Source organism: Leucopleurus acutus (assembly GCF_964270905.1).
Source record: "Leucopleurus acutus genome assembly, chromosome: 7".
Lineage (NCBI taxonomy): Eukaryota > Metazoa > Chordata > Mammalia > Artiodactyla > Delphinidae > Leucopleurus > Leucopleurus acutus.
This window is the reverse complement of record NC_139150.1, coordinates 115,477,261-115,497,267: the sequence shown is the minus strand read 5'-3', so window position 1 is coordinate 115,497,267 and position 20,007 is coordinate 115,477,261. Positions and strand designations below refer to the sequence as shown.

The window sequence follows — 20,007 nt, the reverse complement described above, 5'->3', positions numbered from 1 at the left end:
ACCCTGTGGAATATTTACAAAATACAAGTTCCTTTCATTGAAAAGGCAAAAATTATATTATCTAAGAAAGCACGGAGATTCCACCAGTGAATATATGTGTTGTTCTCTCATTTTTAATAGATAATAACACAAAATATAGACACTGACCCTGCATGTTCTATTCTATGAGGGCTGCAAAGAACCTGATTAGCATATACAAAACCTGTATGTAACTTCATACCTAATGGTAAAATACTGAAAACTTTCTCCTAAATTTGGATTAAGGCAAAGAGGTACATTGAACATTGTACTGAAAGGCTTAACCAGAACAATAAGGCAAGAAAAAGAAAAAATGCATAAAAAGAAGGAAAGGAAGAAATAAATCTGTGTCTATTCAAAGAGGATGATTATATGCGTAGAAAATCGTGAGACAGCCACAACAAAACACTGCTAGAAATAAGTGAATTTAGCAAGGTGTCAATAAACAGGGTCAGTATAGAAAGATTAGTTATATGACAATATACTAACAAATAAACGTCACAACTAAATTTACAGTAGCATTAATAAAAATAAGTTAGCAATACATTTAACAAAAAATTACAGGTCCCTATACCAAAAACTACAAAACTTTTATTAACTTTAACTAACAAAATGAAGAGATACACCTAGTGTGTGGATTTGAAGATTGTTATCCATCTCCTCAAATTTATCTACAGATTTGACAAAATCTTAATGATTATTCAAGCTGGTCTTTTGTAGAAACTGACAGACCGACTCTAAAATTCATATGGAAATGTAAAGCAGCACTGAAAAGGTGGAATCAAGTCAGACTTGCAGCACTTGAATTCAAAACTTAACATAAAGACACAGGCAAACAGGTTGTGCGGCACATCCTAGGGGCAGATGAATAATTCCCCGAGACAAAACAGACACAGAGGGCTTCCCTGGTGGCGCATTGGTTGACAGTCCGCCTGCCGATGCAGGGGACACGGGTTCGTGCCCCGGTCCGGGAAGATCCCACATGCCGCGGAGTGGCTGGTCCCGTGAGCCATGGCCGCTGGGCCTGTGCGTCCGGAGCCTGTGCTCCGCAGCGGCAGAGGCCACAGCAGTGAGAGGCCCGCGTACCGCAAAAAAAAAAAAAAAAAAAAAAAAAAAAAACCCAAAAAAAGACACAGAAAGACTCCCACTTTCAGGACCACTTCATTTTTGACAAAGAAACCTAGGCAATCTGATGGGGCAAAAACAACAAATGGATGTTCCCACAACAGGCTACACTGAAGAAGTGATATTCACCCCCTGCCTCTTACCAAACACAAAGACCAATCACCACGTACACACAAACCTAAGAGTTAAAACTTTCAGTCTCCTAAGAAAACACCGAGGATTGTCTTCTACAAGAAGTTATAACCATAGAAAACTGATGATTTAGGCTTCTGTATCATGCAAAAATCTCTAAAAATATAATTCTGAAAAATGGCTCTGAAACCACAGGCTTCAAACCAGTGACAAACAAGCAACTATAAACTTAAAGGGCATATATTGCCATCTTTACTTAGTGATTCAAATAAAAATAGTTATCACATTTATTATGTGTAGTAACTAGAAAAAATGAAGGGCACTTAATTTTTTAAAAAGTTTTTCTGCTCCAAATTCCTATTTAAAAAAAAAAAAGTGGGGACTTCCCTGGCAATGCAATGGTTAAGAATCCGCCTGCCAATGCAGGGGACATGGGTTCGAGCCCTGCCTGGTCTGAGAAGATCCCACATGCCGAGGAGCAACTAAGCCCATGTGCCACAACTACGAGCCTGTGCTCTAGAGCCCACGAGCCACAACTACTGAGCCCGCGCACCGTAACTACTGAAGCCTGTGTGCCTAGAGCCCATGCTCCACAATGAGAGAAGCCACTGCAATGAGAAGCCCACATACCACAATGAAGAGTAGCCCCCGCTCACCGCAACTAGAGAAAGCCCATGTGCAGCAACGAAGACCCAACACAGCCAAAAAAAAAAAAAAAAGTAAAAGCAAAAACGATTTCGATTTAGATAATGGACACTGGACTTCACTGAGACAGTGGGCAAATTACTTCACTTCTGTGCATCGGTGCATCTATAAAAGGGACAACCATGAGTTAATATACCCAAAGCGTTTACAGTATCTGCCCTCAAAAGGAGCTAAATAAATGCTTGATCAGTGTAGACACATGTATCTCTGTGAGACTATGAAGTTCAATGCAGTGAAAAGGACATGGGTCACCGCACTGCAAGATCAATGCACAGGTTACAGCAGATGTCAGACAAGAGGCAGGCACAGGGCTGGTCCCCATAGCCGAGCCCTGGCATCCGCCCTGGGAGGCAGTGCTCCGAGCACTGGGAAGGCCCTCAGAACTCAGTGTCCAGCTGTCACAGCAGCGTGGCCGAACTTCCGTGCCCTGGGGCAAGGCACCCAGGTCCTCGCTAAGCCTCTGTCCAAAGGTGTTCGCCGCACAGTCTAGGACCATCGGGGATTTGAGAACAAAAAGAAGCAGAAGATGCTAAGGGACTCATAACACCGCCCACTGCTTCATTTCCACCTAATAAGGAAAGAGCTTTGGAATAATCACTGAATTTGGCATTTTCTGAGTTGCTGGTAAATGTTGTCAGTCTTGGTGAAGCCGTGGCAAAGAGTGTCCAGTGTGTCATGGAGCAACTGGCCAGGCAGAGTGCGAAACAAGCGGCAAAGGCCACGGGTCAAAACGTAGATTCAGGTTTTACTGATGGTCGCTACTTCAAAGATAAGTGTGTGACAACACATACGTTTCCCAACTTTTCATTCTCCTAAGGAACTACATTAAACATAATTAAAGAAATTACAAAACCTCTATAATATCTATGGAGTTTGGTGAAACACCATTTAACACACAGTTACTCACACAAAAGTAAGATTATAATTTCAAAAATAAATCAATATATCAATGTAGAAACTAGTGAACACTGTCCTAAACTCATGCAATATATATAACTCAAGAGTCTTGAACAGGTCAGGAAAGCAAGCCTACGTCTTTGTCAAGGCTACGGAAAAGCATAAAATAATCCATGAAGCAAAGTCCTGGGGAAGGAGATGCAGGTGTTTGGGGTACCGAGAGATTAAAGCCTTAACCCTCAAAAATACAGCATCCCAGCCAGGAGCCAAAAGCCAAGCCAAGTTGAAAAGCAGTTCAAAGAGAAACAGTGCACATCTATTTCTGCCTGTCGATCTTTCAAAATAAAATTAGCTCAAAGTGTTCAGGGGAAGGAAGGCAGGACACGTAAATACCAAATGCTAATAGGAGAACGTGGAAACTTAAAATGGAATTTTCTCAAATTACAACGAAAAGTAAATGCTTCTACTTCAGTGCTAATGTTACTGTTCTACTTTATTAAATACAAGAACAACAACTGTTATATCTAAGAATTCAAAGGCAATAGATTGAAGAGATGCAACGGTGGTTCTCAACCATGCCTACACATAAAAATCACTTGGGGAGCTTTTAAAATTTAGATTCCCAGGGCCTCGTCCCAAACCAATTTAAGTGGCATCTCTGCAGCTGGTGTCGGGAACTGCAGAATAAGATGCAGAAGCTTTCTATTTACTTGCCTTTCCTCAACACACACACACACGCAGTTTCCTATACTGACTGGTATTTACTGCAGTAGTTCAGCTCCCAAGCACTGCATGACTAAAAATCAGAGAAAAGTATCAAAAACCACCCAGCACGTTGTGCCTGGAGAGTTCACGTTACAGACACCCGGCTGAGCTCTAGAACATCAGTATTATTTGCTGACTTCTGCTCAGCAGATGTAGCGTACAACCTACACAAGTCAGACACAAACATGCCCTAGTTCTAACATAGATGCTATATTGGAAAACAATTCCTGGTTTCACTGAAGCCGGGCAACACAATGCAAAGAGACTTTGCCTGAAGGAAGAAACAGAGACCTTCATCTTTTGTGTCAATTTCAGGAATGATTACCTCTCAAACAGCCTTGAACAGACTTATATTTACATTTTTCTGCTACTGCTGAATTTTGGAAGAATTCGGAAAACATGGGTTCTTCTGAACAGAATGATTAAGTAGACTTCCAAAACAGTCCATCGCTTTTTTAACATGAAAAAAATTAGATAACATTACAAAAACACTTTTTATGAAAATCAAGAGTCCCAATATTTCTCCAAGTAAATCTATGTTTTCACAGTTATTCATCTGTGCCTTTGTCTTTTCTGTAAACATTTTAAAAACACTCCTCTGAGGACGGCTACACAAGCTGACACATTCAGAGCTTGAAGGCTAATAATTATTCAAAATCGGTTCCTTTGTGTCATGAGGGGCACTCTCCAAGATTAAATCCTTGTTATGACCTTTGACTGAAGTTTCCTTCGGAGACCTTCTGATAACTGTCTTTCTCACCTCAGCCCCAGCGCCTGGACCTACTGTGCTTTGTAACGACCTCTCCTCCAATTATGTTGTACGGCGGAATATAACTTAAAACTTCATCTCGATAAATTGAGCTGAAAGTAATGAGAAAATATTGTGGGCCTAAAATAAAACATATAGGAATATGGTTTGCAGTAGTAAAACAAAAACCGAACCGAACCGAAAACCCTGTATGTCAATGCAGGGTGTCCAGAATACAGAGGGATGGTAAGAAGACCCAGATGTAGGGTCCCTCGCTCTGGACCAGATGGCCTGGCTCTGGTCAGTCGTCATCATATCAGGATCACTCAGCTCCAAGCAAGGAGCTTCCCGGATTGCACGGAGCTTGGGATTTGGAGCTCTACCTTTACTCTGAGCGCAAATGCCCACCAGCCCCCAAAAGCTGTTTAAATCTGCCCTGTCAGCGTTTGCTTGGTCTACTGACAAAGCTGAGTGAGGCAAGAGCCGGAAGAAGGGTCCCGTGACTCCTGCACCTGCCTTACTTATTATCTTGTTCATATGACAAGATAAGCTTCTCCAGACGGCACTGGCCTCTGCAGTCTTTGTTCGCGATGCCTAAAGAGCCCAGGGCAATGCCTGTCTCACAGAAGAAAGGTTGAGGCCTTAATGTGAATTTAAATCCCATGAATTTCTAAAAAGTGTTAGTAAGAAGAGTTTAGCCTGGGTTCCTCCTGGGCTGAGATCACTATTTAGTTTGCATTATGTTATGCAGTTCAGCTTGCTGTCAGTGTAGACACTTAAGGCTAGAATTGGTGATCAAAAGTGGAAATATCACGAACTTAAATGAGAATCAACAGAAATGAGGATTGACGTTTGGGGCGACTAAAAACTCATATTCATTTGAACCACGTTCTTTTTATTTTTATGTCTTTCTGTACAAACAAGGCACGCATTGAAAGTGAGACATACCCAAAGAAATGTTAAATTAATAATTCAAGGCTGGATTATTTAGAATAATTCTATCGACAGTATCAGTGAGGGTGTAGGATTGTAAGCTGGGGCTTCACAACAGTGGGAAACCCCGAGGAATTGTGAATCCACGTGAATTAGTCTACTTATGGCAGGAGTATTTAGTCCTGAGTGGGAGACTGTGTTTCTCTAAAATCATCAAACAAAGACTCCCACGTGGTCTCAACAGGTAGAAACCTCTTGTGATCGTACCTCTGTGCCCTGTGACAGTACACTGTCAAGAGAATGGATCATGGCAAGAGGGTCCTAGAGAGGCAGGTGGCGGCCTAACGCTGGCCCTCTCCAGGGAGGATGACACCCTCCCCGGTGCTAACACACCAGGGCCCACAGCAAGTACATTCCTGAGGCTGAGAAAGACACAGGGCTCCCTGAGGGAGATGCCGGGAATGACTTCAGCCTCTCTCTTGACTCAACCTGTTCAATCATCAACGTCCATCAAGTCAACTTAGGAGTCAAATTTGCTTCCCAAGGAACTCCAGCTACCACGCTGAATACTAGAACCTGCATCCTTTGTTGTGAGTTAATGAATCAGCATAATGCGTTCCACATCGTGAGCTGTGGGATGTGAGAATATGAGGTGGGTTCCTTCTGCCTTGCACTGACAGCAGGAATTTCAGCTTGCAAAGCAGAGGGTCCCCGAGATCGAGGTAGTGTTGAGAGGATGGGTGACACACTCCTTCCTCCTAGCAATATCTCCACCCCCACATACACCCTGAAAACTTTAGCAAACAGGCACATGGTAGCCTCACCCAGTAAGTACTATGCACGTATCTATTGACTGTATTAAGCTTCCTCGTCCCTGTAGCCCTCTTCTCAATTGTAAACTGCCGGTGCAAGATGTAGGGAAATATTTTCTGAGAAAAAGTATGGTTCATAAAGTGGTAGGCACCAAACACAGTGTTCTGATAGCCAGAAACTTCTGGAATTTACTTTGCTTTAAGCAAAACTCGATATGAACTGAGGTAAGGTTACTTTATAGACTTCACGGATCGTATTTAACTTGAATGTACCTATAGTTTCTAAAAGAAATGTTGCTCTGTTTAATTACAGGGTAAAGTCCCACTGGGGACACTACATAATGTGCTATCTTACCTTCTCAAAATACATTTTAGAACAATCTAACTTCATAAATGCAACTGACCCTGAAGTTTCAGGTAAGAGGTCAGGAGCCGTATTCCTTCCTATCACATAATCAAAGAAAATTCATCGATGTTCTATTACGTAAAGTTCTTAAAACCTCCTAAATATTTGAACGATATGGGGCATCAAACGATGTGCAGATTAATGTAGCTAGAGACACTGAGTCAGAGAAGACATCAAATCTGGGCTTCGGTGTCAGCTAAATATGTGAAATGTGCTATTTCTTTCTGAGACTTGTTTTTCTCTTTTGCTGTAAGGGATTTTGGGGGGCTTAAATGAGATAATATAGGAAATAACATATGAAATAAAATAGTAATGATGTTGACGGATTTTAGCTGGGACAGCTGTTGTAACTGTTAACATTATTATATACATGGTAACGCTTCTGCCCTCTCTCAGAGTATCAAGAAAGGAAATGTTGGTTTTAATATCTGAGGGTTCAGAGTGTTCACAGAATCAATATTTCAAACTTTAAAAATTCTGTATAGGAGAAACAAATGTTTGAATCATATTCCCAACTAGTGATATTAATCACATTATTTTAAAAGTTAAAGTATTTGGATGACCACACGGGAGAACTAACAGTTTTAATCACTTACTAATGACTATGTACATACATATATGAATATGTATATGTTTTATAATAAACGACTATCGTTTTCTTACCTGAGAAGAGTAGGTATGTCCATCTGAACCACAGACGGGGCTGGTAGAGACCCCCGAGCACTGCTGGCAGGCGGATGTCGGGGGACCCCTCCACTGCTTCTGCCCAACCCCTGCATCTTTCATACTGTTGAGAAAATAAAACAAGCATACTTAGTGCATTTATTTAAAAAATAAATTTATATTAGCATCATGCCTTTTCTCCACTGTCATTCCAACTCTTCAAGATAAATTAGAATCAGTAAATTGTATCCTCATTTCCAATGTATTAGTCTATACAGTGTTCTTTATAAACTTTTGTTTCATAATCAAGGTTTTCCTATAATAAAATAAGAATATATTCCTTAAAAAGATTCCGCTGGTTACATATAGACTACAGTTATACTTCATCACATGGATTCTCTGGTTTTAATTTGTGGTTGTGAAATGTGTTTTGAACAGCCCCCCCAAACAGCTCACATGTCTGGAACCTTCCCAAGGGCCCCCCTAGAATTCTACTAGAAATAGTATTAGAAAGCAGACACCTAATTCACCAGGCATCCCAGAGGCGCATGAAAATAAGAGCAGCTTACTTTAGAGAAAATAGCAATAAGAAACACTTTTCCAGCAAAGACCAGTATTTAGAGAGCCCAATTAGCAGGTTCGGTGAGAGCCAATCCTCTCTTTCTTGTGTGGAAAGAACTCAAAATACATCCATCTGGCTTTGATCTGGAATAAAGTGGGAAAAAACCCATTCTCTTCCGCTAACTACTTCTAAATTGTCCGTTTCTCCACTTTGATTAAACTGCTTCTGCTTGGCCTATTTGTGTGAACAGTTCACACAGAAATAGGCAAAGGCCTTAAAAGTAGGAATAAAAACAACAGAGAATCTCTACACAAGCATTTCGTAGTTAGAAGTCCTCCAGTAAATCAGCACTCGGTCTTGTTCATTAAAACTGCTCATGGAGAGTAATTTGATGTCTCTATCAAGATGAGAAACGAGGTTTTACTGGAAACATTTGCTGCCCTTTGGCTTTTCTTTTTTTTTTTTTTTTCACGAATAAGTCAGATCTACAAAAAAGTAACCCCAAAAGACAACTAAGACATGTAGTGTTAATCCTCATTATAGGGAAAGAAGTTCGGACTAATGTACTTTAAATTGTGATAACATTTAGGTGGGCTTTGGGAAAAGGTTTACCACCTTCTCTTACCCCCTCATCCCTCTCCCCCGGCCGCTTCCCCCTCAAAAAGAAGCCTATGATAGCTCCAAACACATTTTCTTCATTTAACTTCTGTAAATTCTGCCAAATGACCACTTTAAAATCTTGTCTGGCCACAGATATAACCTCATAAGAGACACAAAAGGGAAAATAACCGTGCTGCTATTACTGATTAAAAGATTGGCACATGGGCTTCCCTGGTGGCGCAGTGGTTGAGAGTCCGCCTGCCGATGCAGGGGACATGGGTTCGTGCCCCGGTCTGGGAAGATCCCACATGCCGCGGAGCGGCTGGGCCCGTGAGCCATGGCTGCTGGGCCTGCGCATTCGGAGCCTGTGCTCTGCAACGGGAGAGGCCCACGTACCGCAAAAAAAAAAAAAAAAAAAAAAAGACTGGCACAAAATCCTCATGGGAATCAAAACAATGACTGGAAAAACAGGGACATTATTCTACGCCACCTCCAGACTCATAAGTCACAGAGACGGAGCAGAGAGAAACAAGAAACATAAAATATTATGTTTGCCTTTTTCTTTCACTGTGTGCAATCAAAACAAGGCACGAAATTACGAAAATATTTGCTCTTCAGTTACATTAGGAGAAATCATTACCAAGCACAGGCTTCTAATCAATAGAGAGTATTTTATTAGAACAGCATGTCTTTATCGCTTTTGCTTTGGGATATGCACCTGTCTGTACGCTATGACATACATATGTCAACACTATGACTCTTTGTAATCACCTCATTCCCTTTTCCTAACTTTAAAACTACACTGAAACACAGAAACTAAGATTGTGACATTACTTTCTTGTATAAACATTTTCTGATACATGACGTAGTCTTTTATATACAATTCAAACAGTAATTATATCTAGAAGTGAAATCTTTTTGAAAATTGGAAGATTTACTAGAAATTATTAAAATTCAAATAACTTCTTAAACAGTGAATTTACCATGTACCTGTAAAATAAGTTTTGGGGTAAAAAGTTTTAGTTATCATTATTCCCGTCAAAGTCAACACTGCTGAAGCCTAAACACTTTCAGATTCCTGCAGTGTATCAACAGAGATGGTATTTTTTATGTAGATTTCATCCTGGTCAGGATTTGCTGAAGTATCATCAACATTGGAAGCATCATAATATTGCTTATATTTGCATCACCATTTTGCTTGAGGTGATGACAAATTATACCATTCTGTAAACCAGAAGAATATTTACTTATGTTTTAGTTTAAAATAAATACAACATTAGATGATGATAAATTCACCAGAATTCATGTTTTAATATATTATTCATGCCATACACATGGAGAACAGTGAGTCATGAACATTTCACTATACTCAGTAAATCCAAAGGAAGCACTTAGCATTTTGTCATCAGAACACAGACTTTCTAGAAAGGACAAATTAGTCTACAAAATTTGAGGCTTAATTTGAAATCCAAAATTCTAAATATCATAGATTTTATGTGTTCTTAAATCATCTCTGACCTGAAGAAAATGGTTTATGACATTTTCTGTAGAAAGACAAATTACATTCAAGCACATACAGGGCGGTATAGAAGATGGTTCATTCAGGCATATATTAATGTTGGAATTAGGGTATGAATACAAATGAATTTCTAAGACTGTTATTTGAATAAAAACTACTTCTACAACTCCATAAATCAATTAACCATATACGAAGAAGAATTGCTAGATATAGACAAATAGGACATGTACATTCTTCATTTCAAAAATCAAAATGTCTGTGATTGTGAAAACAAGGTTCTTTCATGTGAAAACAAAATGAAAAACCTCACAGCAGGTACTGAGGGGCAAATAAACTGTATCGTTAACAGGACTTGAGGAATTCTAGTAACTCTGACCATTTCTGAGAACAGCCCAAACAGGCCGCTGTGTGTGGTGGTGTGGGTGGCACACCTGGACCACCCTCAGGGTCCCCTCAGCATCCTGAGGGTTCCACCTGTCCAGGTACATGTGGTACCTCCACTCAAGTCTCTTCACCAAGGAAGAGAGTTTTTCATTCCAGAGTTTCTTTTATCAGACTTATCCTGTGATTCAGAATTTGTTTGCTTTAGCATCAGGAATGTTTCTCAGAATTAGTGTTAATCAAAATCTTGTCTATTAAAATATGTTTGTTCTTAGGAAAATTAGTGTAGTTTATGAGCTAGAAACACAATTTTCTAAGATTTAATTAAATATCTATGCATTATGTGTAATATGTAAACATTTTTCAGATTGCTTTTTAATTATATTTTCAAGGCCCTATTTAAAGAAAAGCAAAATGTGTTTATGTGAGAGAGAAAATCCTGGCAGTGAGTGTACAGACCAAGACGGACAAAGTCAAGTGCTTGGGAAAAGGTGGAGCCAGCTGAGGCTATCAGAATGGATACCTGGCATCTGGGGCAGGCGAATGACAGGTAAGAAGACTTGGCAATCTGCTCTCGGACACCACCAGCCCCCGCCACCAGCAGGCCAGCAGCCACCTCACAAGACAGGGCCTGGCAGCCAACTAGGCTGGGGACCAGCCCTGATAATCAGTCAGCCCAATGTAGTCGGCTCCCCCTCAACAGAAGGGCCCACACAGCCCACACAGGGGTACCCCTAGAGCACATAGTTCTGGTGACAGACATGAGTGTGCAGCTGGGCCTCACAGGACACTTCTCCAAGATCAGGAAACATAACCAACCTACATCATACATAGAAATAAACACAGAGAATTAGGCAAAAGGGGGAAATGGAGGACTATCTTAGAAATAGACAAAATAAAGAGATCAGAACAGAGAAAAAGTGAAATAGAGACCAAAGAGAGAACAGAAAAGATTGATGAAGGTAAGAGCTGTTTTTTGAAAAAGTAATCAAGATTGATAAACCTTTAGCCAGATGTATCAAGAATCAATGCAATCCCTATCAAAATACCAATGACATTTTTCACAGAAGTAGAAAAAATAATTATAAAATTTGTACTGATAATCGAAAGACCCTGAATAGCCACAACAATCTTGAGAAAGAACAGAGCGGGAGACATCATACTCCCCAACTTGAGACCATACTACAAAGCTACAGTAATCAAAACAGTGTGGTACTGGCACAAAAACAGACACCTAGAGCAATGGAACAGAATAGAGAGCCCAGAAATAAACATTTATATGGTCAATTAATCTACAGCTAAGGAGGCAAGAATACAGAATGTGGAAAAGACACCCTCTTCAATAAGTGGTGCTGGGAAACTGGACAGCTACACACCAAAGAATCAAATTGGACTTCTTTCCCACACCATATACAAAAAAAAAAAAATCAGAATGAATTAAAAATTTACATGCAAGACCTGAAACCATAAAACTCCTAGAAGAAAACATAGGTAGTACATTCTTTCACATCACTTTTAACTGTATTTTCTTGGATTGTCTACTTAGGCAAAGGAAACAAAAAGCAAAAATAAACAAATGGGACTACTTCAAACTAAAAGGCTTTTGCACAGTGAAAGAAACTGTCAATAAAATTTTTAAAAGAGACCTACTGGGGCTTCCCTGGTGGCGCAGTGGTTGAGAGTCCGCCTGCCGATGCAGGGGACACGGGTTCATGCCCCGGTCTGGGAAGATCCCACATGCCGCGGAGCGGCTGGGCCCGTGAGCCATGGCCGCTGAGCCTGCGCATCTGGAGCCTGTGCTCCGCAACGGGAGAGGCCACAACACTGAGAGGCCCGTGTACCGCAAAATAATAATAATAATAAAAATATAAAAAAGACCTACTGAATGGGAGAGGATATTTGCAAACTATATACCCAATAAGGGGTTAAAGTCCAAAATATATGAAGAACTCATACAACTCAACACAAAAATGAAAGAAAGGAAGGAAGGAAGGAAGGAAGGAAGGAAGGAAGGAAGGAAGGAAGGAAGGAAGGAAGGAAGAAGTGACCCGATTAAAAAACAAGCAGAGGATCTGAATATAAATTTTTCCAAAGGAGACATACAAATGGCCAACAGGCACATGAAAAGATGCTCAACATCACTAATTGTCAGGGAAGTGCAAATCAAAACTACAATGAGATAGCACCTCACACCTATCAGAATGGCCATCATCGAAAAGAACGCAAATTAACAAATGTTGGTGAGGATATGGAGAAAAGGGAGCCCTTGTGCACTGTTGTGGGATTGTAAACTGGTATAGAAAGTATGGAAAACAGAATGGCGTTTCCTCAAAAAACTAAAAATAGAACTACCACAGGATCCAGCAATTCCATTTCTGAGTATTTTTCTGGAGAAAACAAAAACACTAATTTGAACAGATACACACACCCCTATGTTGATTGTAGCATTATTCACAATGGCCAAGATATGGAAACAACCTAAGTGTCCATCAACAGATGAATGGATAAAGAAGATGTGGTCCATATATACGACAGAATACTATTCAGCCAAAAAAAAAAAAAAAAAAAGAATGAAGTTTTGCTACTTGCGACAACATGGATAACCCTGGAAGGCATTATGCTAAGTGAAATAACTCAGAGAGAGAAAGACAAATACTGTATGATCTCACTTACATGTGGAATCTAGAAAACAAACGAACAAACATAACAAAACATAAGGAGTCATAGATGCACAGAACAAATAGGTGGCCACCAGAAGGGAGGGGGTTGGAGGGAGGAAAGAAATAGGTGAAGGAGATTAAGAGGTAGAAACTTCCAGGTATAAAATAAATGTCATGGCGATGTAAATGTATAGCAGAGGGGATATAGTCAATAATATTGTAGTTGGAGGAGATGCAAGATAGGGTTGAGGATTAAGAGGTACAAACTACTATGTATAAAATAAATAAGTAAAAATATACATAATTATAAAAATAAATAATATGTAAAATAATATATAATATAAAAGTAATATACAGCACAGGGAATATAGTCAATATTTTATAATAACTTTAAATGGAGTATAATCTATAAAATATTGAATCAATATATTGTACACTTGAAATTAATATAATATTGTAAGTCAAGTATAACTTCAATAAAAAAAAATAATAAGATTGTAACACCTTTGTATGGTGACACAGGGTACTTGACTAGTCATGGTGACCACTTTGTAATGTATAAAAATACAGAATTACTATGTTGGTCCCCTGAAACTAACACAATATTGTCAGTCAATTATACCTCAGTAAAAAAATAGGTTTGGCAAAAGCATCGCTAAGTATATTACTCTGAATACTCTAAGTGCAAAAGATCTTTAACCTCTGAGAGGAAATCTAATTTTTTGATATATCAAAGGCTATTTGCAATTACTTATTTTGAATTATTATCAGATTGGGTAATATAGTTTTCCCCCATTATTGATGTATAAAAACTCAAACTGGCTGCAAAACCCTGAAATTTTTAAAAATTACTCATCCAACTGCAACCCTGCTACAATCAGACTCTTCAAATAATACCTTTGTAAAAATCTATTGTTTATTCAATTTTGAAAGATTACCTTCCATTTACAGTTATTACAAAATATTGGCTCTATTCCCCGTGTTGTACATACTTCCTTGAGCCCATCTTACACCCGATAGTTTGTACCTCTCCCTCCCCCACCCCTATATTGCCTTTTAAGAGAACTGTTAAGTATATATTTCAGTTTGAAGATTAAAGTTAAACATTTATTTATCCACCTTATAATGACGTCCTATATCCCCATGATCCTTTTCCTTAAAGAGCAAATAACTGTATATTTGAACCCAGGGAATTGAAGCCATTAAATGATAATTTATAATACACAAAGTCAAGTTTTTTTCTCAAAATCTTTTTTTCTTAAATATTCCCCCATTCAAGGTGCTAAGTTTCATACCAATATACGTGTTATGTCTCTAATGGCTGGAAAGTTAGGCTCACAGAGAAGTGTTTATCTACGGCTTGTGTTCCGGCACACGGCTCCTCCACAGCAGCTGGGTTGAATCCCCTCTCCCTGAGCTGTCATCTGGTCCTGACTCACCCTGCACATGGGTCTCCAGCATCACTTTCCAGCCTCAGTCACACTTGGAAGCTCATTAGCCTCTAACTTTCCTAATAAATCCCACGTGCATTCCTTCCACTTCCGTTGACTCAGTTTCAGTCTATCTGGTTCTCTGTTTCCTTAACCACGTTGTGCATTTTAACAATATAATTTGAACACGATTTCCACGTTTTAGGATTTACCTTGACTTTAGAAAGTGCATAAATAATGTTACCAAAATGGTTAGCTGAAAAAAGCTCATTCCAGTTTGATCTGAATTGCACTTTTGACTGTGTCATCAATGCATCCTGGCAAGTCAGCAGCCTCCCTGGGTCTTAACTTCTTCATGGATACAATTCGAAGCTTCATCTGTATGGATCATTTGCTCTAGATCATTCCACAGTCTATAAATCTTTAATAAAATTACTTATGTGAAGACACACAGCAAAAATTAGCAGCATAGACAGTGAGTACCGGACACGTGTTGTGGTTTTTGACCTTGGCTTGCGTTACCGAGCGACACAAATACCTCATCATGGCCTGAAGGATGATGTTGCATGGGGCGAGACTGCTTGAGATATCTGAATCATAGACAAGTTATAATGATGTTTGAATAACATATTCTGACAAGTAAATATGTTTTATTAAGCAGTGAGCATACTCACAATTATTGAAGACATCAATAAATAACTTCAAAATTTCAAAACAGACATCACTGTCAATCACCCTCATAATCTATTTCTCAATCTGAGCTCCAATGGATTGAATGAGTAATAAAGCTTCGAAACGCAGAAAATGTAGATGATGTTGAATTCAGACTCTAGGGTTCTGGGTCTCTGATGTTTCCATATATTTCATTGCCAAGAGTATTTTAATTAGTAAAGACCTCTTCACTTAAACTACGGTAAAAGTATATTCAACTGCAAAGGATCTCCGTTATGTAAGATAGTCACTGTAGTTGTTATGGGCTAGAAATGTCCTCACGTCTATTTTCAGCAAAACACAGGCCAATAGACTGGGAATTCATGATCTTCACATACGATAAATCTTAACATACCTAATTAGTAAGTATGTATAAGAGAGTTACTGATTGCTTTCATGCCAATAAAAATGTTACCATAAAGCAAAATTTCAGGAACTGAGTCAAATGTTTACACAAACGTGAGGTTAGATTTTCACGTGTTTTGATAGCCTTTCACATGCCAGACACACATATCACAATTCTATTATTGTGGCAATCTCATGCAATGTGCATTATTCTTTAAATTCTGAAGCTTGGAAGATGGAGGTTGAGAGAGCTTCATTATCTTCTCAAGTCTCTACCGCTTGTCTTTGGCCACTGTGGATGTCACATGTTCTCCTTTTCATTTTGAAACTGATTTTGAAACTTGCCATAAATGTACATACAAAATTTTAAATGTCATGGAAGACCACACTCCCACAGTTCATAAATTTCTAGATCAGTTTCACTTAATAGGTAAAAAATGACAGCATAGCTCAAATTTTACTTAAAAAAAGATCTACCACCAGTAAGTGGTATCTGGAGAGTACATCTGGCCAATTAAACCTGAAAATTATCTATAGTGTAATAAATAATACAACACCATATATGTGATTCTGATTCAGGGAATCAGTACGAAGATTAATTAACTAATATATAAACTGGCTCTATTTAATTTGTGTTGACATGCATGTTTGCATGTCAGATATGAGCATATGAGAATATTTGCTCACTATACTTCCTGTATTTAAAAAAAGAATTAGAAAATGCTTCATTTTTCCAATTATTAATGTTCACAAGTAAAGCAAGCTTTTAACCATTAACTGTGTCCTTAATTTAACCTTCAGCAGTTCTACAGCAAAGCAGGAACTAAGATTTGAGTTCATGAAAATGTTGCATTCTTAAAGATCAAGGAGACTCTATATTTGGAAAACCATCTTGACATTTTTAAAATAACAGTGACAGATATGCAGCTTAAAAAGGGAAAAATATTCCACCTAAAAGAAAATGACTAATAACACAGCACTTATCAAAACACATGGGAACAGACTGATCATTCAAGATGTATTTTATATATCAAAAATATGTCTTGGGCTTCCCTGGTGGCGCAGTGGTTGAGAATCTGCCTGCCAATGCAGGGGACACGGGTTCAAGCCCTGGTCTGGGAGGATCCCACGTGCTGCTGGGCAGCTGGGCCCATGAGCCACAACTACTGAGCCTGCGCATCTGGAGCCTGTGCTCCGCAACGAGAGAGACCGTGACGGTGAGAGGCCCGCGCACTGCGATGAAGAGTGGCCCCCGCTTGCCACAACCAAAGAAAGCCCTTGCACAGATACGAAGACTCAACACAGCAAAAATAAATAAATAAATAAAAACCAAAATACTTAAAAAAAAAAAGTCTTGATTATGAAAAATTCTCTTGATTTTTGTTTGTTTTTCTGAACGTAAGAAATATTCTTAGCAACTGTTGGATAAACAGACCTGACAGCTTTGGCAAAAGCCTTAATGATTAAATGACACATTTTGTTTAAAACAATTATTAAAGATCATCCGAAGTTCAGGGACGGAAAACAGAGCTTTTCCTCCCTGTGCTGCCTTCACAGGGGTCACCTGTACTGGCCTCCTCCTTACTGCTTCACTGGAAAAGCAAAGTTACAGAAACAAGAAAAAAGAAAGAAGCCCGATGATTTGCTCGAGTCTGATTTACCGGCTGAGAGAAAGGTTAACAGTTCAAAACCTCCACGATGCACTAACGCTTACAGCATTTTCAAGTTAACGAGTTAGTAACATTTAAAAGAAGCCTAAGGTTTTGACTCCATAGTATTTCTCTCTCTACCAGACCGGGTTTAATCCCTGTCCTGAAAGCATCTTCTCAGCACATGTCGACTGATGCTGGCGTAGTCAGGGGTAGAGTCACAGCTGCTGGACAAGGAAAGGTTCTTCAAGAAACACTCTCTCAATAACTTCTACCATCTAAAGAGTTGTCAGGAAGGTCTTTTAAAACAGTTCTATTATGTTTATTCATAATATGTTATTACGTATGGTTACAGTTACTGACCACGTTCTAGGAACGGAATGAGACCTCTTCCAACCTGCACCTGGCTCAACCAATAACTTGTCATCTTCTAACCTAGAAAGCGTACCCATGCATCCTTCTAAATACTGCTTCTTTTGTAGCCGAGCAGGACCCTACGGGGTCTTCCCAGAATAGCCTCCCACCCATGTCCTCCGCCTGCCTTCTGTCTGTAGAAAAACTTTAGTCAAAGAATACATTTAATCAGAGAAGTGAGAAAATGCAGAAAGGAAAACAATCAAACAAGACAAAATAATAATAGTTCAGCCATTGAACAAACCCAAGGACCTTCAGTTCCTCCTCGAGGGCTGTAGATAATATTCTGAGCCACGTCCTTCCAGCTGTTTTGCAGATACTGAAGCTCCCACCAGGTGGAAGAAGTTAACTGCACACTGCCCACAAGCACGTAGACCCCAGACCGGCTGGAACCAGAAGGTTGATGATGCTGATTCCCGATGACCTCACCACCAGCCAATCAGAATTCTGAGGGTGAAGAGGGTCCACCAGCTGACCACACCCTGCTCCTTGAACACTGTCAGACCCATCACTACCTCCTCCAGGGCGGGTCACACAGTCTTGAGGGCATTAGTCCACTGTGGCCCCCTCTGCCTGGCAAAGCACTAAAGCTATTATTTTCTAGTTCACCCAAAACCCTGTCTTCGCGTTTCTATTCGGCACCAGCGAACAGAGGCCGAGTTTCGGCAACAATTTTACGCGTTTATTTAGTCATGAATACACCCTACAATGTGTCCACGTACTATTTTACAGTCTGGAAGTTCCAGACAGTAGAGTCGCTGAATTCAGGGAGCTCAGCATTCTTTTGGAAACACAGAGACAAGCGTAGCATGGGGTTCGGTTCTCCTGTAGCCCAGGAGGTAACAAGGAGTGTGGGGTTTATCTGAGCAACTCGTCCTTATCTCTGAGGTCCCAACTCCGACGTCGTTTCTCTTGTAAAATGCTTTCTGACTCCACCTCCGGCTCCCTTTGTAACTTACACCTTCATTTAGTTATCGCTTCTAGTCTAACAGCCATGGGCATGGTCACCTTTCTCGGTTTACCAGCCTACCCTCATGGGCACCTACTTCTGAGCCTCTGTCTCGTACCCGCGGCCTCTGCTGAGCCAACAGAAGCATCCCTGTGCCTGATACACGCCCACTCCTCCCCTCCTTCTGCTATTTCTCCCGGCTCTGAGCGTGGGAGACAACAGAGCCACTTAAAGCAAGAGCCTGCATTTTGTGGCCCCCAAACACTTCTCGTCTCTGTGGAGCCCCCATTCGCAAGGGAGCAGAAAGCAGCTGGGCATCAAGAGATGGTGTGTAACGTGTATGCATACGGCTGACTCGCTTTGTTGTGTGACGCAGACTAAGACGGTATTGTGAAGCAATTACACTCCAATAAAGGTCTATTTAAAAAGTAGAAAAAAGAGAGACGTGTGTGTGTGTAAACTGGATTGAACCACGGCATCCTCTGGAGCCAACACCCCAAACATTCTCACCTTCAGCCCATTTACTCAATCATATTCCTGACTTTCTTTTGGTTACATCATGCTTCTAGAACTAGCTTTCAACATTCAGGAATGTGTTTCTGTCCTAGGTTTGCTGTAACAAATGACCAAAACCTTTCTGGTTTCAAGCCACAGAAGTTCCCCTTCTCACAGGGATGGAGGTCAAAAGTCCAAGATCACCTTCACTGGGTGCTGGCGGGGCCGCACTGGGGGTGACAGGTAGGTCCCAGGTGATGATCTGTCCCTTGCCCTTCCTGTCTTCTGGTGTCCTTGGCACTCCCCGGCCGCTGGCCCATCTCTCTCTGCGTCTCCCCCTCTGTGTGGCCCTGTCAGCACTCCCTCTGTCTCTATTATAAAGAGAAATCGTGCTCATTCTTAGCAGCCCCTCTCTAATCCAGGACAACCTCCTTCTTCTCAGACCTTCCATGTAACCGCATCATTGGCCCTACCAGGTAACACTCACGGACAGCAGGGCTCAGGGTGTGGACAGATCTTCCAGGCTGATGCTCAACCTGCTAGAGGGAGGGTACTTGGCAAAACAGAGGCTTAACGTCTCACAACCAAGTCACTTCAGTTCTGAAGCCCTGGTTTGGAGGGATGTCTCAGCGATGGTGGATCCTGCCCTTTGCTTACACTAACGGTGCCCTAACCGGTAGAGGATGGACGAAGGGTCCCAGGCCACACCTGGGGACCAGAGCAGCTCAGTGCTTCCCAGCCAGCGTGCTGTAATCCCACCTCATGTCTCCCTGAATCACGGCATCGTTTTATTTCTTCACTCTACTGGTTCTTAAGGAAAATGCATGAGTGCCACAGCTGTGAAGAGTAGAAAACAACCAAGTCCCCATTGTCCTGGTCAAACGATAAAAATAGGTCACCTCAACAAGGCCCATCTGACCCCCAGTGTGACTGGGAGAAGAACAGAGGATGAAGACAGTGGGGTTCTTCTTTTTGTCCTTTCGCACTTAGGAGTAGCGATCCTTGGGGGATGCTCAGAGGGAGCAGGGGTGACAGACTGAGTGTCACGGGTGGGAGAAGATAGACTCACCCAGGTCCAGGCCACCATG

General features: G+C 40.6%; 1 protein-coding gene across 4 annotated transcripts in view; it reads right to left on the bottom strand.

Moving 5' to 3' along the window:
* The window catches only part of SPOCK3 (SPARC (osteonectin), cwcv and kazal like domains proteoglycan 3), a gene marked incomplete at both ends in the record, with an annotated part of 424,393 nt that overhangs the window by 172,903 nt on the left and 231,483 nt on the right, over positions 1-20,007 (bottom strand). For 3 of the 4 annotated variants that reach the window (XM_082843406.1, XM_082843407.1, XM_082843409.1), the window contains one exon: positions 7,205-7,328. The exons of the other annotated variant lie outside the window; for it this stretch is intronic. In XM_082843406.1, the coding sequence (XP_082699532.1) occupies positions 7,205-7,328 (124 nt within the window). The remainder of the gene's footprint in view (positions 1-7,204; positions 7,329-20,007) is intronic. 4 annotated transcript variants of the gene reach the window in all.